Source organism: Cetorhinus maximus, chromosome 4 (genome assembly GCF_964194155.1).
Source record: "Cetorhinus maximus chromosome 4, sCetMax3.hap1.1, whole genome shotgun sequence".
Lineage (NCBI taxonomy): Eukaryota > Metazoa > Chordata > Chondrichthyes > Lamniformes > Cetorhinidae > Cetorhinus > Cetorhinus maximus.
Window position 1 is genome coordinate 104,904,167 of NC_135882.1, and position 17,747 is coordinate 104,921,913.

At 44.2% G+C, this 17,747-nt stretch overlaps 1 protein-coding gene across 1 annotated transcript in view; it reads left to right on the forward strand.

Annotated features, from left to right (window-relative positions):
- The window catches only part of kcnq3 (potassium voltage-gated channel, KQT-like subfamily, member 3), a 536,749-nt gene that overhangs the window by 377,465 nt on the left and 141,537 nt on the right, over positions 1 to 17,747 (forward strand). The window contains exons 5-7 of the mRNA XM_078540589.1: positions 2,242 to 2,385; positions 6,008 to 6,118; positions 14,728 to 14,823. Of these exons, the coding sequence (XP_078396715.1) occupies positions 2,242 to 2,385; positions 6,008 to 6,118; positions 14,728 to 14,823 (351 nt within the window). The remainder of the gene's footprint in view (positions 1 to 2,241; positions 2,386 to 6,007; positions 6,119 to 14,727; positions 14,824 to 17,747) is intronic.

Consider the following 17,747-nt stretch of genomic DNA (forward strand, 5'->3'; position numbering starts at 1 on the left):
TGATTGCCATTGACAATGGTTCCCTATATTACAGGAAAGCTCCAGAAACCCTTGCAGCAGATGGCACAGCCCTGTAACAGCTGCCTGTTGATCCAGAGCTTACAAACTCAGGTCCCTTTGTCATTTCCAAGTCAGTCAGGGCTTGAAGTTATAATTGACAGTATATGGGGGCTGCCAATAGCCATGCTGTAGTGCCTGTCAAAGTGTGCTGAATACCTGATGATATTTGTGGTGATTGTGGAGGATTGCACAAGCTGCACCTGTACAGCCATGAATGCCCACTTAGCGGAACTGTAATCCAGCATGGAGGATGTATCAACTTCAGGGCTATCTGCAGTGGAAGTCCCAGTGTTTCAGTTTCTAAGTCCAGTCAAAGTTTACTTTTTATTCTTTCATAGGATGTGGGAGTTGCTGGCTAGGCCAACATTTGTTGCCAATCCCTAATTGCCCTTCAGGAGGTGATGCTGAGCCACCTTGTTGAATCACTGCAGTCCATCTGTCTCATGAATGGTACTATAGAAACTTTGATCTTCAATATACAACCAGCCTATTGTCTAACTTCAGCATGCTATAAATGGGATTTTGAAAACTGACACAGAGTTTAACTGGCCTTATAGCTGCCCCAAACTGATCAGTAAATTTGCTGATGTACTGAGAGTATTCCCAGTGATGACAAGTTTTGTCAGATTAGACATATTTGAGGCTGGTGCCTCTCAGGTAGAAACTATGTCTGACCTATTCATTGGTTCGCCTATTGCGTGCCAGAAAGTGAGTTGGAGCTATCAAACATGATGGCATGAGTTTATGGGCCTTCTCAAGACCCAAATCTTATTCCAAAGAAGTTCCTACTAACACCAACCAGCCAGCCACCTCACTCCTGCCACTGAGTTGCACCTAGAAAGAGCACATAACTAGGATGTCTTGATACCATGGCAGGCTTTCTATTGGTGTCAAGAATCCCACCAGGAGTCCAGTATATGCTGATAATAAAGTCCAACACAGGTGGAAAAAGGAAAGAAAAGTAACACTATCACAGCCTGCCCCATCAGAAGACTGCCAGAACCCACATCCAATTTCCTAGTTCTGAGATCATCTCAGATACAAGGCTGGCTCCTGGCTGGATTTCCATCACCAAGAAAAGGCCCAATTTTGGAAGGGCATAAAATATGGATGATACTCTTTTGAGTTATCAACAGTCACAGATTGCAACTCTTTTCGAGTACAATCACAGTTCTTGGTTTCCGGGAGTGGGACATGAACCCACAACCTTCTGATTCAAAGGCGAGGGTGCTATGAACTGAGCCACAGCTGACACCGCTAGAGTACCAAAGCAGCCGTGAGTGCCAAAAAAGGGGCAGAACCACCCCCAAAAATCCAATTAGATATTGTACTTAAAAGGTCTCAGCCATCACCCAGGCCTCACCCAGCCATCAGGTAAATTCTAAGGTGGAAAGAAGGGAGAGGAGGTCACTACAAATCTCTCTGCCCCTCCACCTTCCCCCCCTCCCCTCACTGTGGGGGCATGTCTGGGTTGTTACAACTGTTACCAGGGCTTACCATCACCCTTCCCCATAGCACCCATAGGAGCAGTGGTAAAACTGACCCTGTGTCCCCCCAGGTACTACTTGCAGCAGGCAGGGAAGGACAGGCAAGCAGCAGCCCTGGCAGGGGAAAGGAAGTGCAGGGCAGGCAGTGGTAAGCCTTACTGCATTGAATTTTCCCTTATTCTTCACATCGATCCTCCCTGAAATTGGACGAGGTTGTGGAAGAGAGTGTAGCCTGTGATTTATTGACAAGAAACGTTTCAGTGAAGAAGTGTAATCTGCATTTTTCTGCTCATCACTTATACACATCTGGAGTTAAAGCTTGATTTTGAATTTTCCAACATGAAGTATGTGTACTTGAAATAGAAGGTCAGTCACAATGAATTCTATGGAGAGAAATTTGCCCTGTGAAATCATCACTTAAATCTTCAAATTGCTAGTTATTTATCACGTAACGTCTAAATAAAGAACATTTTGAATAATCCTATTTCCTCATTTACTGAAATGAAGTTAAGATATTAATTAAGAAAGTAAGATACAAGTCTATAATCAGACATGTTCTGTGCTACTGAAATCTTGAAAAACATAAATTGGTCATTGAGTGGATTGGCATCATATTAATTCAAGATGGCAAGAGTGGGGCACTGTGTATTTATGACCTTTGAATGAATTAACAGATCTTTTCCATCTTTATCAGGAACTCATCACTGCCTGGTACATTGGATTCCTGTCACTCATTCTGGCCTCGTTCCTTGTTTACCTGGTTGAAAAAGATGATAATGATGCCAGAAACAGCACACAGGATTTTAATACCTATGCGGATGCATTGTGGTGGGGTTTGGTAAGTGCTGTCACTAACCTATTCAATCAGGACAATGGGACTGTACTTGGGCTTTCTGAGATTGCTGCCTGCAAAGGTTTTAGGGATAACCAATAATTCATTTTCTATTACTTGATTTTCACTTCAGTTAATTAAAATTTCTTGTTATGTTTGTAAAAAGTTATACATAAGGTGACACTACATTAATAATGTATTTCACACCAAAATCAGGCTTTGTTGTGATGCAAGTAGGTTAATGTATTTTGCTCTTTTGTTGCCCTAGTGTGACTTTGCTGAGGGGCATCACAGGTGATGAGCTGAATTGAAATGATGCAGGCACTACCACACCAATGTATTTACTTAAAAAAAATTGTGTGCCATTGGTGGATTTTTGTTCTACAAAAAAATCTCCACTGTAGTCAAACATTGAGAAGAAATTCCAAAATTTATCAGTTGAGTTCGCAAAATTTCAATCCAATATCTATCTGGGCTGTCCGTCAATCTTTAGTTGAGGATTGTAATCCTAAATGCTGCCTTGCTTGAGGGCTACTGTTGGAAATGCTGCAACATACTGCAGCATGTTTGATGGGTGATGGGTCAGCAATCTGTCACTGGGCACAAAGTATAAGAGAATAAGCTATACAGAATCTTAGCTGAATTAATTTCGCAAACCTTTGGAAACTGTGAATGGAGGTTCAGGGGTAAATGGAAGCAGGTCTTTCGAGTACAGAGATGAAGGGGGCACAGGCCATACATCTGCCATGTTTGAAATCAGCTACTGCCTTCCTAATGCCACCCCAGAATCCCAGTGCACCAACACAAGTATATCTGTGAACTCTGGTTAAATTATTTATCTAATAGTTATTCACGAGCATGGAGACCTTCTGAATATTGTAACTGAAACATTATTCAGTTAAGCCATGATGCAACTCCCAGAATGGAGGAAACCTCAGCTAACTATGACTGTCTGTTAGTATTTGTGGATCAATGTTTTTAAAAGTATGTGATTTTAATCTTGTAGGATTGACACTTGCAAAGTAACAGAAATTCAGAAATTCCCCAAGTAGGCTCTGGTTCAATCAATTCTAGAGATATTTTTTATGTCCAGTTACAAAATTTTTCCTTACAAAAAGGAATTGGGATAATTCCATAAACTGAACATAGAACATTAGTATGATACAGAATGGTCAACCCGGTGGGGTCCTCTTTAAATGTTCAGATTGGTCTTCAATGACACCATTGGAAAAGGTCGATGTGAACAGCAGTCAGGACCAGAAGGAGCCGAGTAAAATAAGTTTCTATTTACCTTCCTTGTGGGCAAGGAGGAGTGGCAGCAAAGTCCTGGCTTCCTCTCCCTCCCCTGACTTGAGTTCCCTGTCTTGAGCACTCACCTTGTACCAAGGAACTTAGCCCATAGTCCTCTAACCTATAATCCTTTTTGTGATTATCTTAACTTTTTATTTATTTATTCATGGGATGTGAGTGCCACTGGCAAGACCAGCATTTATTGCCCAATTGTAACTGCCTTTAAGAAGCTGGAGGTGAGCCTTCTTCTTGACCTGTGGTATTTGGACACATAGAGTGGGGGAGGGAGTTGCTCGTTACTACCTTGCTGACCAATGAATACAGTCTATCAATGTTGACATTATGATATTCCTTTATAACCTGGGAAACTTCTATCGGTCCATTTCTCTTTTCCTTAGGGTAACTTTTCATCCCAGATGCCATCTGACTGAATATAGGTTGTAACTCTCCCATTGCTCTTATATTCTTCCTATAATGGGATGCCTTACACTGAACCCAACAGTCCAACTAAGGCCTTGCACAATGAAGAATTTCCACCGTATTTATTTGTTCTATAGGAAAAAGATGAGTGAATCTTTTCATGCAATTTCTACAGAATTCTATATGTTGTCAATGGGAGCAGAAAAATCATAAGGGAAATGGATTAAGTAAGTGGACAAACTGTGGTAGATATAGTTGAATGTGGGAAGTGTGAGATCATTCACTTGGGACCTAAGAAAGACAGTATTTTCCAAAACGCAAGAAGCCAAGAACTGTGAAAGAGCAGAGAGATTTAGGCAGCCAGGTACAAAAACACTAAAAGCTGGTGAACAGGTGCAAAAGGTTAATTTAGTTTGGCAGTACCTTGCCAAGCATAACCATCGACAAATGCATTGCCAATGCTTATGGCCTGGTACCTGATGAGACAGAGAAACTATATAGTGTAGCGTGGGTATCCAGATAAAAGGGGGCATAACCTTAAAAGTAGAGCTAGGCTGTTCTAAGATGACGTCAGGAAGCACTTCTTTGCACAAAGGGTAGTCAAATCTGGAACGCTCTTCTCTCGAAAAGTTGTTGAGTCTGGGTTCATTGAAAATTTCAAAATCAAGATTCATACATTTTTGTTAGGCAAAATTATCAGGGGATAGAGAGTAAAGGCAGGTAAATGGGGCTGAGATTCGGACTAGCCATAAGCTAATTGTATATATTGGGACAGGTTCGAGGAGCTGAATGGTTAACTCCTGTTCCCATGATGCTAAAAATTAATGATGACATAGGATACCCCAAACCAAGGGAGCAAGCATTTCTTCAGCTTCAACACCCCTAAGCCCCAGCAGCAGTTTGTCAGCATGTCCAGGAATCCTGCCAGCTATGGCCCTGTTTTGTCTAGTGATCCCTATGCCTGTTGATATCTGGTGCATGTTCCATTCTGTGCCTAAAGTACAGTCAGCAAAGTCTATATTACAGATGTACATGGGCTACTTAATCATTAGGGTTCATTCATAGACATTCATGGAATCATATACCACAGCAAGAAGTTATTTGGACTATCATGCCTTTGCTGACATCTTTGAAAGTGCTGTCCAATTTAGTCCTACATGCCAACTTTTTTATTCATAACCGTGCAAATTAGTTCTCTTAAAGTACTTGTCCAATTGTTTTTGAAAGTTCCAATGGAATCTGATTCCACCACAACACTTGTATGAAGCAATTTCTCCTCATTTCCCCTCTAGTTCTTTGGCCAATTATTTTAACTTACACTTTCTAGCAGGAATTGTTGGATAGTGATCAGGAATAGGAACCCTGGCGGATCTGGTCTTCCTAACCTGTGGACCCTGAGGTCAATTGTAGCAGGCCGAGCATCACCTCACTGAGGTTCAAACCCAGTACAAAGTGAAGATTCAGTCTGTAATATTGTTGGTCTATATGGCCAACTGAGCTGTAAGGAAGTTACTCAACCCATCTCTTTATAAGTAGCATGATGGCATGATGATCCTGATGAGCTGCCTAAAAATGCCTACTGAAAGAAGCTCATAAATGTTCTAGCAGTTCCCAGAGGATTGACAGCAGTAGGTGGAACAGTTAAGGAAATTACTTGAACTGAACTTTGCTGCAAGGATTCCCACCTAAGATTCCGATGGAACATCTATATGCCCAAAACATTGAGCCATCTGTTTTCTTTGTAAATGCCATGAACCTTGCTTTTTCCAGCATTTTCTGTTTTTATTTCAGGTTTCCAGTATAGGCAGCTTTCTTTTTATCCTTGGTGAGATTTCTGTAGGTAGCACAATTACTTTTCTGCACCAAACATCAGGAACAATCCGTATGTGGTTGTGTAACTTTGATTTTCTTTGTACAGATTACACTGACTACAATTGGCTATGGTGACAAGACACCGAAGACTTGGGCAGGTCGTCTTTTAGCTTCAATGTTTGCTCTTGTAGGAGTTTCATTTTTTGCTTTGCCAGCTGTAAGTACTACAATGCCTAGTTTTACTGTCATTTCATGTTGAACTATGAAAAATATCCAATCATGCATAATGGGCCCAATTGACCTCTCTCCAAGCTCACAAGAACAAATCTTAAAAAAAAATGGATGCAGACATTATTACATTGCGTCCACAAAGGAGGAATGGCCTGTGGAGGCGAAGCCCACAAGTCACTCAGTTTTTAACTATGCATTTGTTTCATTTGAGGTAGTTTTTTAAAAAAGCTCCAAATACTAACTGCGTTAATGGGTGAATTTCATATTTTAGCTCTCATTGGGGTGAGAGGTAACCTTGGTGTTTGAATAGACATCCCAATTTACCAACATCATTCAGAAGTGTGTTGCTGCGTCATAAGTGAGACACAGCAATCCTAAGTTTCTGTTAGATCTCTCCCACTTTGTTATATTAAAGAAAGCCAGTTGGTGAAGGATAGCACTGGGACCAATCTTTACTCAATCTTGTATTTCACTTTGTAAATAAACATAAGCATATACCACCTAACCACACCAACGTTTCAATAAGTGTCTCTTGGTATGTGCTCAAGTGAAACCCCAGTTAATGCCCACCACCTGCATACAATTAAACACAATTGTAATACAATTAACATCCTTTCCCACTGGAACTTGGCCAGGAGATTGGCAGAACCCTTGCAGAAACAGCACAAAATGGTTTCTATTTTTGACATTATGCTCTAGGTTCTATACAATTTTCCATTGAAGTTATCACACATCAGTGGAGTAGGTGTTAGTGATCACTGCTTTTCATCTGGAAAAATGGTCCCCACAAATTTAGCAGTGGGATCAATGCCTGTGCAGATTGAAAACAGGCTACCCATTGCTAAATTGATATGTTTTTGTGCCAATTTTATACCTGTTAGAGCACTTGGCACCAATCGCTAGAAAACATACATGAGTGAGAAAGGGTACAGAGAGTAACAAGACTGATGCTGCAGAAATGAGGTGAGCTGTGAAGATTAGAATAGCTCACTCTCTATCATGCAGCATCCAGAAAGTGTTTAAAAGGTGACTTCAGCAAGGTGTATAAATGAATATATGTATAGATAAAGTGAATCCAGATTATTACTTCAAAGTATCAAGTAACAACAACTTGCATTTATATAGTGCCTTTAACATAATAAAATTACCCAAGAAGCTTCGCAGGAGTATTATAAAACAAATTAGGACACCAAGTCACATAAGGAGATATTAGGTCAGATGACCAATAGCTTAGTCAGAGAGGTAGGTTTTAAGGAGTATTGTAAAGGAAGAAAGTGAAGTGGAGAGGCAGAGAGGCATAGGGAGTGTATTCTAGAGCTTAGTCTAAGCAACTGAAGGCACAGCCACCAATGGTGGATCAATTAAAATTGGGAATGGTCAAGAGGCCAGAATTAGATAAGCAGATATCTCGGAGGACCATGGGGCAGGAGGACATTACCCAGAAGGAAAAGACAGTAAAAACTGGAAAATAAGCATACTGGTCCAAACTGGTCTTGTATACCTCGAAATAGAACACCAGTAAAAACTGGGGGATAAGAGTACTGGCCCGAACTGTTTTTTCTCGTCTGGGTAAAGAGGTAGGGAGGGGCAAAGCGATGGAGGAATTTGAAAACAAAGATCAGAATTTTAAAATCAAGATATTGTTTCATCAGGATCCAATGTAGATCAGTGAGCACAGTAAGAGCATGTGCAGCAGCGTTTTGGATGCCCTTAAATTTAAACAAGGTTGAATATGGGAAACCAGCCAAGAGTATGTTGGAATCGTCAAGTCTAGTGGTAACAAAGGCATGAAAGAAGGTTTCAAGTGCAAACCAGCAGAGGCAGGGGCGAAGTTGGGCAATGTTGTGGAGATGGTAAAAGGTGGTCTTAGTGGTGGCAGGAATATATGGTCGGAAGCTCATCTCAGAGTCAAGTAAGACACCAAGGTTGCAAATGGTATAGTTTAGTTGCCATAGTGAAGGATGCAGTCAGCAGCAAGGGAATGGAGTTTAGAACAGGGATGAAATCCATGGCTTCAGGATTCCCAATATTTAATGAGAGGAAATTTCTGCTCATCAGTTCTGGAAATGAGATGAACAGTCCAGGAAAAGAAGATCAGGACATTTAAAATCAGGGGGGGACTTTACTTGAAAGTTACTCAATGCTTACAATAATCTGCCAAGCAGGCAAAATCATTGGAGACCTCAAAATACATTGGCACAATGAGAGAATTAAGTGTAGAAGTGATGAGCTTTGCTGGGTCAAACAGCCTTTTCTCGTCCTTGTTATTACATCACATAATTAGCATAGCCTAAAATTTTATATATAGCTATTTTCATACCATGCTGTCATTTAATGCCTTTTTGTTGCTTCACCACTTTCAGCTTTTTGAAACTCTACTGCTGCCCATTAAATCCATTAAGTGCTTCCCTATGACAGAAGCCAGCATTCCCGACTCTCCATTTTTCATTGTTGTTCTCCTGCCTGCTGTATCTGATTCAGCATTAGGGGGGTTGCATTTTCCATTGGGCCAAAGTCCATAAAGCCTTTTTCTTTTCATATGCAGATGGATAACTGCATATTTCCTGCATTCCTATTTTTATTCCAGGGGCAGAACTTTTCGCTCAGCGTGTGGGCGCGCACCCGACATGCTCGAGTGTAAAATAGCGCACAGTAACATCGGGTGAGTGTCCTGACGTCATCGTGCACTCGCACAATATTTCAAAAGTGCGCCCGCCAACAATTAAGAGGGCTATTAAACCCATTAACGGCTCAATTAACTGGGACTTTTCGCTGCCCGTCCAACGTTATGGTTGGCGGGCGGGTGAATCAGCCAGGCAGCCTTTGCATTTTTCAGGAAACCTCATCCAAGGGTGGAATCAGGTTTCTGTCATTAAATTTTAAAAAATAAAAATATTTGCATACAATTTTCATGTTGGATATGTTCAAGTGACTGTTTCCGATGCGTGGGCACTTTTTCTGGATTTTAAAATCTGTTTTTATTGAATTTAAATTCTTCAGCTCCCTGAGGCAGCTCTCTGCTTTCAGGGAGCTTTCTGTGAGCGCTCCCCCATGTCCGCGCTGACTTCAGAGCCCTCCATCCTCCCACCCCCACCCCGGCAGCGCTGAGCATTTCAGCGTGCCTTTCACGCTGGCTGCCCGTTAATTGGCCAGCCAGCGTGAAATTGCAGACGGGGGCCGATCGGGGGCAGCGGGCTGTTTCCCAGCTACTCCGGGGCCTGCCGACTGCGCCCGCCTGCCAACCTCAAAATTCTGGCATGGGGCAGGATTTTTTCGTTGGTGTGCGGGGGCAGGCCTGACACGCCGACGCGTAAAATGACACGTGATGACATCGGGCGTGTGTCCCAACGTCACCGTGCACCATCGTGATATTTCGTTCAGCGGGCACCTGCCGGAGTTGGCCGTGCACCCACTGAAATGTAAATGGCCTATTAAGGCCATTAAGGAATTAATTGAGGCACTTGAGAATGCTGCCCGTCCAACTTTATGGTTGGTGGGCAGGCAAAAAGCCCAAGCACCCTTGGCATTTTTCAGGAAACCTCACCCACAAGCGGAATGAGGTTTCTTGAAGCCTTTATCAAATAAATAAATACATCTCCATAAATTTAAAAACATATCCCAACTCATGTGACACAGTCACAGGAGGGGACATGTTTAAATAATTTTTAAAATCATTTATTTAATTGTTTTAATATCCATTCACTCTCCCTGAGGCAGCTCCGTGCCTCAGGGGGAATTGCTGCGCTCTTTTGCGCACATGCACGCACATGCACGCAAAAGAACGCTGGACCCGACTCTCCCTCCTGCTCCCGCCCACATAGGTAGTGCTGAGCGCTACCAGTCGTGTATTACGCTGTGCGGGCCTTAATTGGCCCACCCGCATAAAATGGCGGCGCAGAGCCGATCCCTGGCGGCGATTGACTCCACGTCTGCCCCTGTCTGCTCCCGCCCAACCTGCCCGCCATAGGAATAATCCTGGCCCAGGTTTCCAGCATTTGCACTTCATTTCTTGTTACATGCAAATTTAAAATATTGCCCTACAGCACCCTCATGTGGAAATACTGAGATTACAATCTGTTGATGGATAAAACCACGGAGAAGCTTGTGTAAGGTTATTCAAAAAGAAACAGTTAATTGCAAAGTAAACAAGAAAGTATTATTAAGAAGTCAGATGCTAATTAAAAACCTCTTGCATTTTTATATGTGCTCCATCCTGTCAAACTATTTATAGCACTTTATATTTTACAAGAATTATCTGAGTGAAATAATTGTTCAGTACTGGGACTTAAAGGGTTAAATGTTGAGGACAGGTTGTGTAAACTCGGGTTGTATTCCTTTGAGTTTAGAAGGTTGAGAGATGATCTAATTGAAATATTGATAAATGATAAATGATTAAAGGATTTAATAGGACAGATACAGGAAGAAGATATTTCTTTTGGTGAGCATGATTTTAAAATCTGAGCTAGGCAATTCAGGGCCTGAATTTTACCCCTGGCGGGCGGACACAATTGGCATGCCCGTGACCGGTCGGGAAACGGGCCTCGCCTGCGATTTGCACCTGACCGCAATTTCACACTGGCTGGCCAATTAAAGCCCACCCAGCATGAAACACGTCATCCCATTGGTTGGGAAGAGGTGGGCGGGGGCGGGGGCCTGTCGGCCACCGGGTCCAGCGGGCAGTTCAAAAATGGCACAGACAGCTCCTTGAGGGCTGCCAGGGAAGAAAGTGCCCTCTGCCTTGTGAACACTGAAGTAATGGCATTAAGTGTGGCTGGAGATGCCAGGTGGGAGGGCATGTTGGGTGGGTACTCAGCCCTCCCCAGTTTTCGGATGAGTGCCTCGCGGTCCTCCTGGAGGAGGTGGCTGCCAGGAGGGACATCCTTGTCCCCAGAGATGGAAGGAGGAGGCCACCACACCTAACAAAAAGATCTTGGGAGGAGGTGGCAATGCAGGTCAGCAGCCACAATGTTGTGCGACGCACATGGGTGCAGTGCTGCAAAATGTTTAACAACTGCTGCGCTCGGGAAGGTTGAGTACCGTGTTGGCATGGATCAGTGCAGTAAAGTGTTAGGGTCTGGCCATCCCCCCGTGTAGCTCAGGGGTGTTAGAGTCTGAGTGCCAACTGTCTTTGACACCGGAACTGGCCAAGGGGGTGAGCCCTGGCTGCTTGGACTGAGTTCCTTGCAGCTCAAGGGCCACAACTCAGATGTGCCCTGCAAGGTGTTCCTCAGGTGGGGTTGGCCAGGCTGCAATGGTGCTGCAGGTAGAGAGTGGACTAATCCATGCTCCTCTGTTCTTTCAGGAGAAGGTGAGTCATAACAACATTGAGAGGTCACAGGCAGGCGGAGACTCCCCAAACCTCCTAATCCTACCCAGATTTGAGCAGGACGCCTTGGAGCTGGAGAGGCGTCCCGCACATCGGTCAACCAGCTGCAGAGAGGCGGGGGTGCCAGACGAAGGTAAGAGTGCAGGGCACAGAAGTGAGAGTTTCGGATTGTGCAACCATTCCAATGTAGTCTCTTCACTGATGGGAGCCACAAAACTTGATTCTCCATTGATCATTGAAAGACAATGGCACCATGATGCAGATCTCCATTGTCTCACCAGGGTGCCTGGCATGCACAGTGACAGTGTGATGACTTAAACTAATGACATCTCATTCTCCCCTAGATTCGCCAGCATGCACTCAATCACAGGATCCTGAGGAGCCACCCTGATGTCAGTGGACTGCCAGGCTTCACATGCACCTGCGTCACACCCGCTCTCAGAACTAGGCCCCAGCGCAGATACCAGCACCTCAGTGGGCATTAGATCTTCAGCTAGAATGTCAGAGCACTGCGGCGAGGGCACTTCACACTCGCTTGAGGTGCAGGCGGAGGCAGAGAGTGCCCAGGGCACCAGCAATTGGAGGACTGCTGAAGATCAGGATGATGCTCAATTGAAGGCAGATGATGAGCCTCTGGAGTCGTCCATTAGGCAGCAGATGCTGGATGTCCAGCAGGATGTGCGGAGGATCTGGTGGAGATCCATGAGGGTCTGAATGCCATGGTTTCCGTTATGGAGGAGTCCATGCAGAGCATGAGCACAGCGTTGACCCTCATGGCCGAGTGCACTGCCTCCTCCATTGACAGAGTGGTGACCCTTATGGAGAGGCAGCTCCAGGAACAGAATGAGGGGCTCCTGGGGTTGCAGTCGGACTTGCAAGCCCTCACACAGGTAATGACCTCAGGTGGTCAGTGCCAGTCTGGGAGATGGATTGGGTACCCAATATCTCAGCTAGGTGCCCGTCCATCAATGGAGAGCAGGGAGGACCAGAGTGACCTCACATTGGTACACGAGCTGCCTGTCGCCTCTGCGGGCTCCTCTCAGGGCACTCTGGATGATGGCAGCAGCTCCTCCGCTCCTCTGCCAGTGACCGTGGCATCTGATGAGGCTGCGATGTCTGGGGAGATGCCAGCCATGGCACTGGCCACTCCCTCCCAGGCGGGGCTAGCACAGGCTCCACTGGCCAGAGGATGCCCACCAAGCTCATCAGGGCCAACAAGACACCAAAGCCAGCAAACCACCTACAATGCCGGTGCCAGCGATGGGGGAGCATCAAGACATAGCAGTTGCAAACATAAGTTTCAAGCACAATGAGCACAAGAGGGACTGGTCGTGGGCGACCTTCTGTTGTGTAATGTTTTGTTTATGTTTTCTGGCCTGGGAATTAAGACAAGAGAAGGTGATGTTTATTTTTTTGGATTGTCAAAATTAGACAAGTTTTGTTTTTGTCCTAATGGCCTGGGTATGCTTCACCTTTGTACTTTTTTGGTTCAGGTACATCAGTAGGTAATGCTGGATGTGAGTAGCTCTAAACTTTACTGCGTCCTGTTGTCACACTCTATCTGCAGGTTCATAGAGTGGAATCACTTCCTGTTGACGAAGGCATCCGGCTGACCCGCTGGCGCTTTGGTGGCCACATGTGTGCAGTCGATTGCACCCCAGATGCAGGGGAATCCAGCAATCGCTGCAAACCCTCTGGCTCGCTCAAACTGTCTGGCCTCGTCTGTACGGAAATGAATAAATGTCACTACCACCTGAACAGAGCTTCCATCACAGTCTTGATGAAACTGTGGCACCTGATTGGGAGACTCCACTCAGATCCCCCACTGACCTCTGGAAAGAGCCGGAGGCATAGAATTTGAGGGCCACTGTGACCTTCAGAGCCACTGTAATGGGGTTTCCATCCACACAGTCGGAGGTGATCTCAGACCCAATCATCTGACAAATGGAGGTCACAGTCTCCCTGGAGAGGCGGAGCCTCCTTCAGCATTGCACCTCGGGCATATTGAGGTAGCTGCATCGCCGCCTGTAAACCCTGGCAGCAGGACAGTGGGGTCTTCTGTGGCCCCTTCCGCCTTGGACTTCCTACCGGCCCTGCGCCCCTTGTGCTTGCGCCTCTCCTCCCATAGGTCGCTCCCCACTGAAGCTGCACTGGGACACCTGGCCTTCTCTCCCTTCTGCCCCTCTCTTCCTTCTCAGAGGAGGTGCCACCAGTGGAAACCACAACCCCCATTATCAGGGTCACAGAAGGCTGTTTGATGCCTGGAAAGGTCCACATGGCCTGAATCCTCCGGGGGCCTTGGAGACATCAATGAGTCCTGGAATGAAGCCTAGAAATGCAAAGACTGAAGATCAGAATGGAGATGATGCTGTCAAGTTCAAATAAGCAACCAGCAGGAAACTATTTCCTAAACTCCTCACTACTCACACTGGCAATGCTGCCGAACATTTTTATCCCGCCCTTGGATGAGGTTTTGCAAAATGTGGGCTGCCCTTTGCCCGTTTTGCCCGTGTGACGAGTGCAAAATCGCACGGGCATGGTAACATCTGGATCAATTTGGTTTTTAATGGCCTTAAGTAGCCTCTTAATTGATGGCAGGCGTGGCTCTGACTCCCGTGCGTGCCTTCCGACCTGAAGTTTGTGTGCATGCGGGATGATGTCGGGACACTTGCCTGACGTCTTCACGCGCTGTTTTTCGGGCGGCGCCCGGCCGCGAGGCATAAAATTCTGCCCCAGGAATGAAATCAGGAAACGCTTTTTCATATGAAGGGTATGGAAATCTAAAATTTTCTCCCCCAAAAGCTGTGTTTTTAAGACAGATATCAAGCGATTTTTGTTAATCAGATGTAACAGGGGATATGGAGCAGAAGCGGGTGAGTGGAGTTGAGATATAGATCAGCCATGATGTATTTGAATGGTGGAACAGAGTAGGTTCTATAGCGATCATTAGATTATCACCCACGCGGTGAAGATGAAAATGAACTCCCAGGTCTTTGAGTGTCTTAGTATGCCTGTTACTTGATTTCATGATTGTTAATTAATTATGAATTTATTTCTGTTACTTCAATAATATTTACTACCACTCAAGGGGCCTAAATAATAATTGTTGTAGTTACATCGCATGAATATATGTAAGTTTATTTAATATATTTTAAGTTTTTATACAAATACAGAGTGACTGAAACATCTTATTAAAGTGTAAGACTGATTTTGGGCTTGATTTCTTTTCTATTTGCAGCATTTCATAATGTTTCCTTTTCTTTAATAAGGGCATTCTTGGCTCTGGGCTGGCTCTTAAAGTTCAGGAGCAGCATCGTCAAAAGCATTTTGAGAAAAGAAGAAATCCTGCAGCAAGTTTGATCCAGGTCTGATGGTTAAGTACTACAAAATTGTTACGGTGAAAGAGAAATTGAAATCAATATCTTAACATGTAAAAGGAAAACCAGGATAATGACCGCGCTGTTTATTCAGAAATGTCTGATTTTTTTTCAATGTTAGTGGTTGTAACGGCTTGAGGTAAACTATGTCTTCGTAGAATCTTAGAAAGTTACAGCACAGGGAGAGGCCATTCGGCCCATCATGCCTGCGCTCACTCTTTGAAGACCAGTCGTGCCCTTTGTCCGTAATCCTGTCATTTCCTCATCCAAAAGTACCTGTCCAATGCCTTTTAAAATTAACACTGGAACCAGCCTCCACTACCTTTTCAGATAGAGCGTTCCAGGGTCCCAACAACTCTCAAAGCGAAAAATTTCTTCTCATCTCCCCTCTTGATCTTTTGCCAATAATTTTGAATCTATGGCCTTTAGTTCATGGCCCCTTCACCAGAGGGAATAATTTTTCTCTATCTACTCTATCAAAGCCCCTCATCATCTTGTAAACTTCTATGATATTCACCTCTTAATCCTCTCCGTTCCAAGGAGAACAGTCCTAAATGAAGTCTCTCACCCCCGTAAACATTGTAAACCAACCCTGCACACTTTCTAAGGTGTTTCCATCTTTCCTGATTTGTGGTGTATAGAATTGCCCACTCCACCTGAGGCCTAACCAGAGATTTATAAAGTTCCAGCATAAACTCTTTGCTCTTATATTTCTTCTTTTATAAGTCCAGGTAACCCATGAAACAGTCCATGTCCAAATGCAGCAAGACCTGGACAATATCCAGGCTTGGGCTGAGAAATGGCAAGTAACATTCGTGTCACACAAGTGTCAGGCAATGACCATGTCCAACAAGAGAGAATCTAACCATCTCCCCTTGATGTTCAATGGTATTACCATCACTGAATCCTCCACTTTCAACCTGCTGGGGGTTACCACTTATCAGAAACTGAAATGGACTAGTCATATAAATACTGTGGCTCTAAAAGCAGGTCAGAGGCTGGGAATTCTGCAGAGAGTAGCTCACCTCCTGACTCCCCAAAGCCTGTCCATCATCTACAACGTGCAAGTCAGGAGTGTGATGGAATACTCTCCACTTGCCTGGATGAGTGCAGCTCCCACAACACTATCCAGGATAAGGCAGCCTGCTGGATTGGCACCACATCCACCACCTTTCAATATCCACTCCCTCCATCACTGATGCACAGTGGCAGCAATGTGTACCAGCTTCAAGATGCGCTGCAGCAACTCACCAAGGCTTCTTCGCCAGCACCTTCCAAACCCACCACCCCTACCATCTAGAAGGACAAGGGCAGCAGATGCATGGGAACACCACCACCTGCAAGTTCCCCTCCAAGCTACACGCCATCCTGATTTGGAAACATGTCACCGTTCCTTCGCTGTCGCTGAATCAAAATCCTGGAACTTTCTTCCTAACAGCACTGTGGGTGTACCTACATCAGCATGGATGCAGCGGTTCAAGAAGATGGCTCACCACCACCTTCTCAAAGACAATTAGGGATGGGCAGTAAATGTTGGCCGAGCCAGCGTCGCCCAGATCCCATGAGCGAAAAAATTTTAAAAAATACTTTTTAACCACCTTGTCAACTTGCTCTGCTATCTTTCAGGATTTGTGTTTATGGCCACCAAAGTCTCTCTGCTCATCTACAGTTTTCAAAATTGTTCCATTTATAATATACTGTCTTTTCCATATTAGTCCTCCCAAACTGCATAACTTCACACTTATCAGTATTAATTTCCACCTGCCTTGCTGCTGCCCATTTCACTACCCTGTCGACATCATCCTGAAGCCTGTAACCAGCCTCATCACTATCTATTACTTTACCATGTTTTGTATCATCTGGGGATTTTATATTGTGCTTCCTGCACCTGAATCTTCCTGCACCTGTCATTTATAGAAATTTGCAAGAGTAATTGATCTAAAAGTAACTCTGGGTGCACACCATTGCAAACCATTTCCCATTCTGAAATATATCCATCTGCCACCACTCCTGCTTCCTGTCACTGAGTCAATTTTGTATCTGTACTAACATTTTCCCCTAAATTCTTTGAACTTTCATATTCTTACTAAACCTCCTTTGTGGCATTTTGTTGCATGCCTTTCCAAAAGCCAATAATAACATATACCACACTACCTTGATCAGCTTTCTCTGTTACCTCATCAAATAATTCAATCAAGTTAGTCAGACATGATTTGCCTATGCTTGTTCTCCTTGATTATCCCATGCCTTTCTAAATGAAAGATTTATTTGGTTCTTGATGGTGGTTTCCAATAACTTCCCCACCACTGATGTTAAGTTGACTGACCTACAATGTCCTGGTTTATCCTTCTCCCCTTTCTTAAATAATGGTGCAAAATTAGTAGTCCTCCAGTCCACCAGACTACTCCTGCATCCAAGAAGATTGAAAGGTTATGACCACTGCTTCTACTGTTGCGTGTTTCAGGACCATAGGATATGTTTAATCTGTTTCAGATGATTTACCAACTTTCGGTAATGTTGATCTCTTAAGTACATCTTCTTCATCTACTGCTCTGCTGTCCATAACTTCCTTTTCCTCTTTTAATGTAGCCTTCACATCATTCACTTCCTTAATGAAGATGAATGCAAAGTACTGATTTAATAGTTTAGCCACGTCCTCTGCCTCTTTATGAAGGTTTCCCTTTGGGTCCTTAATCGGCCCAAATTTTTCCCTAGCTATCCATGTACACTTTATATGTTTATAAAATGTTCTAGAGTTCAATTTAATGCTGCCGGCTAATCTTTTCTTTGTAATCTCTCTTGCATCCAGCATTAACTTTTTCAATTCACTCCTGTACTTCCATAATCCTCCTGTTTATTAACTGAATCTTGCTCCTGACATTTTTATCAGCCTCATTTATCTGTTTTATTTT